Source organism: Uranotaenia lowii, chromosome 3 (assembly GCF_029784155.1).
Source record: "Uranotaenia lowii strain MFRU-FL chromosome 3, ASM2978415v1, whole genome shotgun sequence".
In the NCBI taxonomy this organism is placed as follows: Eukaryota; Metazoa; Arthropoda; class Insecta; order Diptera; family Culicidae; genus Uranotaenia; species Uranotaenia lowii.
In genome coordinates this window covers 142861036-142873571 of record NC_073693.1, presented here as the reverse complement: position 1 = coordinate 142873571, position 12536 = coordinate 142861036, and the positions used below count along the sequence as shown (strand labels likewise).

General features: G+C 34.9%; 1 protein-coding gene across 3 annotated transcripts in view; it reads right to left on the bottom strand.

Annotated features, from left to right (window-relative positions):
• Positions 1-12536, bottom strand: part of LOC129751183 (mitogen-activated protein kinase kinase kinase 13) — a 79675-nt gene that overhangs the window by 39528 nt on the left and 27611 nt on the right. Inside the window, exon 1 of one of the 3 annotated variants that reach the window (XM_055746538.1) lies at positions 10095-11144. The exons of the other annotated variants lie outside the window; for them this stretch is intronic. Coding sequence (XP_055602513.1) covers positions 10095-10192 — 98 coding nt within the window. The 5' untranslated portion in view covers positions 10193-11144. Of the gene's footprint in view, positions 1-10094; positions 11145-12536 lie in introns of those variants that run through there. 3 annotated transcript variants of the gene reach the window in all.

Sequence of the window (12536 nt, the reverse complement as noted above, 5' to 3'; positions counted from 1 at the left end):
CCTTGAGTTAACAAAAGTGGTGTACACTATTATGTAGAAAAAAGTTTATTTTAAAAATGTATCACATTTGAGTTATGCTTCTCGGTGAAGCGCACTCGCGTCAACCGAAACAACGAGATATCTCTTATTCGTTCCGCAATGTGTTAACAACAACTAACAGGCATACGGGACTGACTGCTACTGAGGTGAAAAAAATTATAGAACAAAATTTTAATGGTAAAAATATCTTCAAATTATCAGCTTTCGGCTTTTAAAATTCGAAAGGATTTAGAGAAACTGAAAATACCGGCATTTAACAGAGGGGTGAACTGTTTTCTGCCTGCCACTGTAATACAAAAAGCACACATAACATATACTGAAAAGACCACATAGCATAATCTAAAGTTGCTGAGCGTAAAAAATATTGATTTCCTTTCGAATGGCAGTCAAGCCAGCAGCAATGATAATTCAATGCCAATAACTTCGACTTTAAAAGGTGCCGGAGGAAAAAATAATCACGTAGCTCAGCATACGCGCGATATATTGTACGAGCCTCGTACCCAGATAGATAGAACTGCTACAAAATCGCTACGCTAGAAACGGAGGTGGTTTTTTTTAAACAACAATAACAACAACAACTGTCACAGGGTGACCGGTAGCAACAGACGTACCCGGTTACGGATGATCATTGAGGCATGTATCGTATAATCAATGTCGGTACATACGACGACGAATACGACGAGGTACGCTACAAATAGGCACTTTAAAATCCCACATGGGGCACTTGCTGACGCAAAACTGAAGCAAACCGCGCGGTTATTCCCACTCACCTAATCAGGTCTCTTTTTTCATTATTTAAACAATAGCATCAAACAAGGTTTCCGTTTCTTATCGGGCTTGATCTGCGATTTCGATTTTAGAGAACTTTATTCAACATAGGTATTACCTGAAAATGAATGGCGTGAGAGAATATCGGGAAGAACAATGTAAATGTTATACCGTAAGTATGCATGCCGCCGAAGTGATGAACTAATATTCTGTTTTAAGCTGAGATAGTCCCGCTGCAATTATATTGCATTTCACTGCCGAAGGGAGTTCCGAGCTCTAAAACAGTTGCTTGAATGATTTTGATTTGAAACTTTACTAAGTAAACAATCCTCTCGCTGTTTCATCTATATAGCAAACTTTCAGATTGAAAACATCTTGGAAACATTTTGGATAGGAAAACATCTTTAATGGCTTGAAGTGCGGCATTTACAGAACAACAGCTGTAAAGCGTTGTATTTATATTCTTAACAGAATCAAATAGTGTCCTTTTTTGTAACCCACTTGTTTCTGAGATATTTACGGTACATAAGAAGAAGAACATTTAATTGTACACAATTTCCGTCACTTTATAAATGATCTCGCTTTGGCAGTGCATAAGAAAAATCTGTTTCCCCTTCTTAACGATGAAGGCCCAAATTTTAAAAAAAACGAAAAATGACTTGGCAATCACTGAGCCGATTTTTACTTATTTTGTCTTGTTGAATTTGGCACTTTTGGTCGTTAATGTGATCTGAAAAATCGAAGAACATCATCGATTTCTTGGGGTGAAAATCTATAAATATGATAAACCTATCCTGTTCTAAACTGTCAAAGGCAGAACAACTTAGGAAATGATAAAGGTAAATTTTTTACATTTTTTTTATTTAATTTATCTTTTTATTTTATTATTTTTATTTATTTTATATTATCTTTTTATTTTATTTTATCTTTGACAAAAACAATTGCAGAATCGGGTAAAAAAGTAACACACAGATACAAATCATTGCATCGGATAAAAATATAAATCTGAGTGTGCAAAATGTTTAAAACAAACCTTTTATGTATTTTTGTGTTCTTTTTTTTATAAACTTTATTTTTAAAAAATAGAGTGTTCAGATCTCAAAGTAGAAACCAGACAAAAAGCTCGTCTTCAAACCAGACAAGCAATAATATATAGCTGAAGCGAGACCAAAGTGAACGGCACCTTCGAAACCTTGTTGTTGATCTCCAAATAAATTATCTGTTTTGGCGAATGGGATTTATTTTTAAACTAATATTTGTGCGGGTTCCTAAATTTCCCCCTCGTGGTGAAAAGTTGTTTACTTCTTGAATGTACTTCATGAAAGCTTTTTCTGGTACCTCGCCGTATGAAAGTTGGGATTCCCCGAAGGGATGGTGAAATAAAAATTGAAAGTGTTTGTTTCTCTGTCGCAGGTGACCCATTGAATTCCTAAACCAGATGCCTATTTATTTTTCTCGCATGCATTTTATTCCTTTTTCGCACTCAGGTTACCACTCCACTGATAAGATAAGCGCTTGTCAGCAAACAGTTAAAGCGACAATCTCACGTAAATGTGCCCATCAAGCGTTATCTCTACGCTGCTGGTTGGCCGTTTTTGCGCTATTGCGTGCCGTTATTATTGAGCACACTCTACTTGATCCAATGTGATTTTTTTTTCCTGCGCACATTTGTTTTGCGCGATTTGAATGTTTTCTTAAGGCCATTGTAAAATAAATCATGTTTTATACTTTAAAAAATAGAAAATTCAAAACGTTAGAGATGTTTTAGTTCAAATAAAGGAAGATATTCCTAATAGTTACCACAAAAAAAACGGCAAATGGTAGTGTTTTATTAAAGATTTATAAAATATTCTAATTTGGATAGTGTAGCGCTAAGGGGGGTAATTATGAACAAGGGGTTGTTCAGACTAAACGCCGTAAGTTCCGTAAGGGTCACACTAGGGTCTCAAAACTGACCAAATGTGATAGTCTATCATTCTATTGATAAGTTACAGTTATAACTTGCAAAACTAGCTTTACAAATTTAGTAGTTACGGTTACTAATAAAATTCATGACTCTGAGAAACGAAAATCGTTTTGAGACGTGTCTTATCAACTGACTCCCTCGTCAATGTGAATGGAGATAAAATGTTGTTTTTGAAAGTTTTACGTTAAGTAATTGATGCTTCGTGAGGTGTGATATGTTTTTCTGTTGAAAAAAAATTCTATTCACGCACAAAGAAGTGCACATATTTACCCTATATTTTTCAAGATACGAGGTAATTATGAACATGTATGTTCTGAGCATCGGTTGACGAATAAATTTAACTTTTTACAGTTAAAATCACGATAACCATTCAAACTTGAAAAACAAGCATTAAACATAACGTTGTAAGTTTTAGAGAATTGCGAATCTGAGATTATATGAAAAGACGCCTCCCACCCATGCATTAGTTTACCTCGGCTTACTGATCGGCTATTGTGTCTTTGTGATTTGTTGAAGTCGCAAAACAGGCTATTTTTATGACTATATTATCGCCTACTTGGATGGAATTGCCTTTTCAAAATATTGTGTATGTAGGTTAGACCGCTGCAGGCTTTGTATGGAAATTTCAAATTCTTAAATTTTTACACCTCCCATAACTTTTTTTGTTCGTTTTTGCTGTCAGGAATAGGAATAAAAATTTTGGAAGCGATTGATCCAGTCCTGAATTAGCGCAACGAGTTTTAATTTTGTAAGGAAATTTGCATGGGAAAAATTCATTCAAACATCGTCAGAGATATTCTGAAAGTTCCAAAAATACAACTTTGGATGAAAAATATCCTTGATTCTTGCAGTACATTTCATGTGAACAAAGCTCAAACCTAACTTGCACCCCAGTGAGGATATTCGATGTTATATAAAATTTTTAATTTCAAAATTATTTTTTTTTAATTTTAGCGTTTTTGACTACTTGTTTGAAACCTGCGAAACCGTAAGATGAGAATAAAAAATCTTACAAAATTGCATTGAACTTATTGATTCATATAAGGTTTGTAAAAACATTTCATGAAATTATTAACAGCTCTAGCAAGCAAAGTATGCCATTTTTAAATATTTTTCTTTGGATTCTGATTTTTTTTTAAATGGTTATAACTTTTTTCTTGAAATGTTTAGCTGCTTGTCATGTAAGCAAAAAATGAAACTTAAGAATAATCAAAACCAAAAATTAAATACAAACTTCATTTAAGGTTCACTTGGATTTTCTGGATGATTTAATGTGCAAAAATGTCTTCTTCCATTCAAATTTCCATACAAAATTGAAACACGTTGCGCTAACTCAGGAATCAACCAAATCATCTCAAATTTTAAATTGATGCTTGGTGAACCAAAAAGGCATTGAAAAATCATATGGGAGCAGAAAGTCATTTTTTGCAGCGGTCTGATGAATACCTACAAACATAAGTAAATAAATAGAACACTAAGTGAACGACTCACACCTTTTTAAGTTAACCCTAATCCGCTGTGTCAATATGACACTGTTGGGAGTTTGGCGGCTTCCAACTTTATTCGGGTGCATCCAAATCATGAAATTTCATCAGGGACCCTCAGTGTTTTCTTGAAATCTTGATTTTGCATCAAGTAATGATAAGAGTGGCCCAAAATTGCACTATGTCTGAGATTTTGAGAGCTCAACCCTCAAATGATAGCTTAGGGTGTAAGAAACGTCTCGGTGGTCGAGTGGTTAGCGTGGTAAGACGGTAATCGCTGGTCCACTGATGGCATGGGTTCGATTCCCATCCCGGTACTGGGTGTTAAATGTTAATCTTAAATTGTCCACGTCATTTATTCAGTCAAAGCCTAAATCGGCTAAGACGGTGTATGTCTTTTAAATATTTTAAATGGGGCGGCGACTTATAAAAATTTTGTTAAGAGGACGCACTGGTTGGATTTTTGGAAAAAAGGCCATTTTTTCGACATTTTTTCCGACATGTGCCTCTTATATTTTTTAATTTTTTTTTCATAATGTAAGTTTTAAACTAAAAATTTATTGGGACTTGGACTTTCAATTTGTATGTATGATTTTTTAAATTACACAATATTATGAATTTTTGTGAAAAAATATTTACAATTCACAAAAAAGTGTACTTTTTGTTAGATTTTCAATCAATTAAACTCAAAGGATGCGCGACGTTATGATGTGCAACTTTGCAAAAGAAAGTGTACAGCTATGACTTGTCGTTTCAAAGTAATTCAAGTTTCACTGTGGGAAAAAGTTATAATTTTCAAATTTTTGCTAAGAATTGCTTCGAATTATGATGTGGATGAATTTTGAGCAATCTAAGAACCAAATAAATTCCTGATATCAAATTTTTTTCATCCGTTTTTCGATCCTTAAATCACAAGAAAGAACCATCTCAAGTTTCTAGATTTTTTAAATTATGGAAGGTCGTGTCACACATACTTGGGTGACGGTTTGTCGAACGTGTTATGGCTACAACCACTAAATAAATTAAAAATAGAAATATAGAAACTTGTCATGGTTCTTTCTGCTAATTCAGGGATCGATTAAAGGATGAAAAAGTTTGATATCAGAGGTTTAGATTGCTCGAAACTCAATTATTAGCGAAAAACTTGAAAATTATGACTTTTTCACTCAGAAATTCTTGAATAACTTTTTAACGACAAGTTATAGCTATACACTTTCTTCTGCAAAGTTGCACTCTATAACATTGCGCATCTTTTAAATTCAATATCGATTGAAAATCTTAATCCAAAGTACCCTTTTCCTGTGGGTTGTTTCCTACATGTTAATATTTTTTTACAAAAAGTCATGGTATTGCGTAATTTAAAAAAAAACATACAAACAAATTGAGAGTCCAAAACAGTCCCAAAAATTTTTGGTTTAAAACTTACATGATGAAGAAAATTAAAAAAAAAAATAAGAGACATATGTTTGATACTTGTTTAAGATCTGAGAATTTGGTTAGGAAAAAATGGCGTAAAAATGGCCTTTTTTCAAAAATCGAACCAGTGCGACCCTCTAAACATAATTTTTCTGAGTCGCCGCCTTACAAGAGTTTGTTTCTTTCACCCTAAGCAAGGTTGAGCCCTCAAAATCCCAGACATAGTGCAATTTTGGGCCACCCTAATCATTACTTTTTTTATCATTACTAACCTCCTAATCAGACCTTGAGTGTCAGTTTAACACTCCTCGCATAAAACTGCTATATCTCTCTTGTTTCTCAACCGATTTATACAAAACTAGCTGACCCGATAGACTTAGTGTTACCTTTAAATTAATAAATCGTATTAAAGTTGTTCGAGTTGTGTTCCATTTTAAATGGATTTTGTATTGGAGCCCCTTCCATAAAAAGTGAGATTCTCGATACTATTATACAAACCATCTCTGACCCGGAAAACCCTCGGATACAAAGTTTCACTTCTGTGTTAACAGATTTACAAGTTTCACTTCATGCCGACCGTCCGTTTATACGAGATGGTGTTACAAAGAAAACGCCTCCATTTTTATATATAAGACTTATAGTTTTGAAAACCTCGTGAAGTAACTCAAATATGTTTGTAAAACATTATTCACCTACAACACTTCGGTTTTCCGTTATTCTGGGTCTAAGAAAAAAAATCCGAAAAATCATGTTTCGGAATAAGACTGTAAATCAGCTAGGGAATGCTAAAAAAATCATGGATATATCTATATATATAAAAATGAATTTCTGTCTGTCTGTCTGTCTGTCTGTCTGTCTGTCTGTCTGTCTGTCTGTCTGTTCCCTATAGACTCGGAAACTACTGAACCGATTTGCGTGAAACTTGGTAGGTGGGGGTATTGGAGGCCGAGGAAGGTTCCTATGATGGTTTGAGACCCCTCCCTCTCTCATGAAGGGAGGGAGGGGCCTCCCAAACAAAAGACAATTTTTCGCATAACTCGAAAACCCATCAAGCAAGTGGTATCAAATTTGGCATGGGGTGGTATTTGGGAACGGAGAATATTTCTATGAATGTTAAGTACCCCTCCCTCCTCGCAGTGGGGTGATAGAAAGGGGGGAGGGGGGCTACATTCCAATTTTTCATATAACTCGAAAACTATTCAAGATATTGGAACCAAATTTGGCATGGGAAGGTATTTTGATACGAAAAATATTTCAATAATTATTTGAGACCCCTCCCTTTCTGCAGATGAAAGAGGGAGGGGCCTCTTTCATATTTTTTTACATAACTCAAAAAACTTATAAAGCAAATGGAACCAAATTTGTCATGGGAAGGTATTTGGATACGAAAAATATTTCTATGATTATTTGAAACCCCACCCTCTTTCCAGTAGGGAGATATAAAGGGGGAGGGCCCCTCTTTTTAATTTTTACATAACTCAAATAGAAATCAAGCAAATGGGACCAAATTTGGCATGGGCGGATATTTGGGAACATGTTCTAATTGTTTGAGACCCCTTCCTTCTTCCAGCGGGGAGAAAGGAAAGAGGGAGGGAAGTTTCATACAATTTCTATTGCATAGCTCAAGAACTACAACAGCAAATGGAACCAAATTTGGCATGGAACGATATTTTGTACGAGAAATGCTTCTTTGAATATTTGGTATCCCTCAATCCTTCAAAAAGGTGGATGAAAAGGGGGAGAAGAGGTCTCCCTTACAATTTTCAGTTTAACAGGAGATCCGATCGAGTAAATTTGAACCATATTTGGTATGTGAGGGTATTTGGAATGGAGAAATGTTTCTATTATAAAGGGGAAAGGGGGGGCTACCATACCTTTTTTTGCATAACTTGAGAATTAATAGAGCAAATGAAATTAAACTTGGTATCAAAAATTTTGTGAGTACAAAAAATACTTTTATGAATACTAAATTCTCACACCTCCATTCAATGGGGCGAATGGAAGGGGGTTGGTACTTCCTTTCATGTTAATGCATAACTCAAGAATTTAAATCGCAAATAAAACCAAATTTAGCAAGGGATGGTATTTCCATACGAGAATTTTTTTAATGTCAAACAATTCCTTTCTTGCTGCGGATTTTTCACAAAATCCGAGAAACGGACAAAACTTAACATGTAAAGGGAGGGGAAAATAGGAGGAGGGGGTTGAACCCAATACAATTTTTTTAAGCATAAGTTCTCAGTTTATGCTAACGAAGCCAACAAATGGAAACAAATATGGCATAAAAAGGTAAGAGGAGAAGAAAGGAGGAGGTTCCATATAAATTTTGTTGCAAAGCTTAAAAAATTATCAACCAATGGAACAATATTTGATACAAGAAGGTTTTTGGGAACGAAAAAAATGGGTATGATTATTAAAAATCACGATCTCCATTCAGCAGGGGGAAGGGAAGGACAGGGGGGGGGAGGGTGGTCTCTCTTATCAGTTTTTTAGCATAAATTCAGAACATATTAAGCAAAAACAACCATATTCTATTAGTTGGATTGTTTGCGTACGATTTATTTGGAACCCTCCTTTTTTAGGGCGGAGCTTAAAGCAACAGATTAAAATTAACAGATCTTTAACACAAATCAAGATTGAGAATATTAGTTTAAGTTGTTTCTGTGTAGCATTCGAAACTCCACCTGCAGCTCTCATTTTATAGTGGTTGCTTATGAATTATGTTATATTTTGATTTAAAATAATGCTAATAAAACATTAAAAATTTGAATAAATTCTGAAATTATCTTTCGAATTTGAAAGGTGTTGCAAAGCACACCGGGTCAGCTAGTATTAAATAATCTAGTGTCAATATATTCAAAACCCAGTGCAAAGTGGTATTTTAGTGCAAGAAAATCTGTGAAATGGACAAAAAATCGAAAAACAGCTAAATTTGAAAATTTGTCAAAAAATTTGTGTTTCGTATTTTAACATCTAAGAATGCAAAAATGTGCCAAATTAGGTAACTTTCCAATTCTCTTTTCAAAAATTATCTGGTATGACTTAAGCAATTTTGAACCCTCGAGATTGAAAAGTACGGTTTTACACCACTTTTTTTACCTTTTTTTTCATGATCTTGAAAAATTTCAAAAAAATATATATTTGTAACGATTTTTGAAAAGGGCCAATACGACAAGACCTCTGGAGAAAAACGCATTTGAAGTTTCATCAAATATAATCAACTAGCTGACCCGGTAAACTTCGTTTTACCTTTTACTTAATAAATTAATAGAAAATGTTAAACTTCATCTACATATCTTTAACTTTTTCGTGCTCGTGAATAAGTTTTCATGAAAATCGTCTTAAAGTTGTGTGTCCCATTTAAAGTTGATTTTGTATGGGAGCCCCCCTTCCATAAAAAGTGAGATTCTCGAAACTATTATACAAACCATCTCTGGCCCAAAAAACCCAGATGAAAATAAATAAAAAAAATACTTTTCGTGGTTGCACACTCATAAAAAAAAATATATTCGCCTTTTTTCAAAAATATACATTAAATACACTGGAATTTAGAAAAATAAAAAAGGTTCATTTTTTTAGATGGAAAATAGAAAGTTTTAAACGTTTATGCTAGTAACTGGATTTGTTTACAATTGGGGCATACACCCTTTTCAAAAATCGATACCGATATCCTTATGTGCAACGTAACTAACTACAGCTTTTTTGGACACTAAGTGAAAAATTTTTCGAGCATTCCATAGCTGATCTATAGTTTTTTTTCCGAAGGATGTATTTTCGGAATTTTTTTTTTCTTAGACTTTGAATAACGGAAAACTGAAGTGTTGTAGGTGTATAATGTTTGAGAAACATATTGGAGTTCTGAGGTTTCGAATACTATGAATTTTGTAAAAATCGGTTCGGAAAGAAGAGAGATATATTGGTTTTAGTCATGAGTGTCAAATTGACACTCCAGGAACTGTAACGGATAAAGATTTCAGGGACGGATGAGGGTTGAGGGACAAACAAGTTCTGGTCTTTGGTCTCAAAAATTCGTAAACATATTTTATTTTTCATACCAATTTCAATACAAAATAAACACTCGAAGCGCTAATTCAGAAATGAAAGAAATCATCTCATATGACTGATGATTGGTAACCAATAGGTATCAAAAAATCATTTTTTGCAGCGGTTTAATTTTCATACTTAATAGATTTAGAATTAAACTTGCAAATTTTAAAAATGCATCTTTACATTACAATCTTTCTTGATTTATTGAACATTTTAATACAGCCCTCATATATTTTTCTCAACATAGGTTGAAATTGAGCTTCGAATTTGTTTTGGAACGACCGAAGCAATATTGACAAAAGACGTTATTCTCCAGCAGGTGTACGTAGGTCCATGTATAGGTTATTATCATTCAATTTATCCTATAAATTTACCCTTTTCCAACGATGATATCGTCGACGATGGATTTATCCGGCGGTTCCCCGATCTTGACGTCCTCCGGCACTATCGTTTTGCTCATAAAGAAAACCATTTTCTCCGATAATACAGCCGGAACTGAACACTGAACGTTGATTGTTAACTTTTTGACGTGCCGTTTTAAATTCGCCTACCTACGACCCAAATTTCCGAACTCACATCACACATCGGACACGTGCGCCCCCTTGTCTTTGGTATTTTATTTTTATTATTTTCCACTTCTCCTTTGCACAGCTCTTCAATGGTGTATAAAGTAAAGCCTGTTTACCAGATTTTAATAAAACGTTGAAAACAATACACCCGATGGATGGAACAAGCAAGGCAACAACACCATCAATATCAAAATAGCAAACACAGACAAACGGCGCACGATTTCGAGGTCACACCACACTTTTTTTTTGCTGTTACCCTACGTAGGTACATACAATATACAATTTTCGCTTCGATTCAATGCTTCACTGCTGCTTTTGATTCTTGGAGCTTTCACTTATTGCGATATAATAATCTAGTAAGATCTGCATATTCCAATATTGCTTCAACTAGCGGTATTCGCACGATGGTTAAGATTTTATCGACTGATGCAATTCGCAAGCGACGAACTCGTAAGCACACACAATATTCCGAAAATAAGGCACCGAGCAATTATGGTTTGCTTCCGCCAATAGTTTTCCTCAAGTAAAACCAATACGCAAACGTTTTTGCGTTTAAGCGCTTTAGCCACACCGTATAAGCCTCGGATTAAGCACCGTAGGGGAGGAAACAACTACCTGAGGGCACGGAAAGTCTCTCAACGCCACCGCGCTTCGTTGATGAAGACTCAGCCCATTCAGAAACATCACGTACACACAGATAACATCGGCTTAGTTCAAACTCCCCAAACGAACCGGACGGACGGATTGACGGAGACGAGACGAACAAAATACCAAACTAGCACTTATCACTATTCGAGCGATACGGTGAAACTGCTGCCGAGCTGAACGAAGCGAAGGCCTGGCGTTCTCTGACCGCTCTGCTGCTTGTTGTGGTCGTCTGTACTCTGTACTCTGTAGGCTTCTCGCGACGCGACGGATCAAATGGTGTACGGATACTACTGTGGCCAGACTCGACTTCTTCGCTTGCTTGGAATAGGGTGTATCACCGTGTTGTTAGTTAGGATGAGGGTGGCTCTACAAAGTTAATTTTGAGAAACTTTCGGCAAGAGTTTGTTTCAAAGCACATTCGTAGAAATTAGATTTAGATATCGGAATTGCTTGTTTTTTCTTATTAACGCAAAGGAGAACATTGGGTTTTCTGGAGTACACGGATGTGTAATAAACGGTTCGAAAGACTTTGATGATGATTTTAAAGATGAGTGTGGTATAATAATGCACACTGCGACAAGTCAATGTAATCTGAAACAGTAAAATAGCTCTTTAGGTTAATGTTACCAGATTTTTTTCAGCACTTATCCGGGCTGGACAAAACCGGGTAATTTTATATCAAAACCTGGCAAAACACGGGCATTTGATTTCAAAATTTAAGATCCAAAATATGGGCAAGATCCGGAAAAATTTGGTCAAAACCCAGAAATTACTCATTAAAAATCAAGAAAAAATCCAGCATTAACCAAGCAATACTAATGTGCTTTTGCCTAATGTCACTGTAGTGCTTACATAGTGAAAAAAAACATTCAAGCACGCTTGTGGGATGCCAATTTAATGCTAAGAAAATATAGCATTTGTTATTCTGATTTCAAGATATGTTACATTTCAAAAGCATTGTGCAAAGCTAATAAAATGCTAGTTGCATTTTAAAAGAGTGGTATGATTCCAATATGATGCAATAAAGCACTCGAAGGGCTGTTGTAATGCAAAAGTGCACTTGATGTGCTGATATATTGTAATTTAGCACTTGAATGCTGGTATAAAGCTACAAAAATGCAAAGCTTTAGTGCTTATGGTTACTTGAGAAGTGAATAACAGCACACACACGCTTTGTCCTCTATTGCGATACCGTCGAACGGGACATCATGAAACAGCAGGTTAGATGCTACATTTGTATACCTCAACACTTATTCAATTTTTATTTTAGTAGAATGTAACAAATTTATCATTCAATGAGAACAAAATAATGATGACCTAGTTTCTTATATCGTTTCTTATAGTTTTTTAAAGTTTTTGATTCTCATAGAAAATTTAAAAAATATTATCCTATACCAACACTGTTGGTGTAAAATATTTTTCGAACAATCACCAAATGTTTAAAAAAAAAATTTTATAATTCAGTTACCAATCGGGGCTAAAATTAATCAAAATGCGAATCAAAGATTCATCTTGTAAATCTCGTTTTCATATGGCAATTCTGGCAATTATGTTGAAGCTTAGTGCCATATTAGCTAAGCTGTCATAATCTTTTCACAC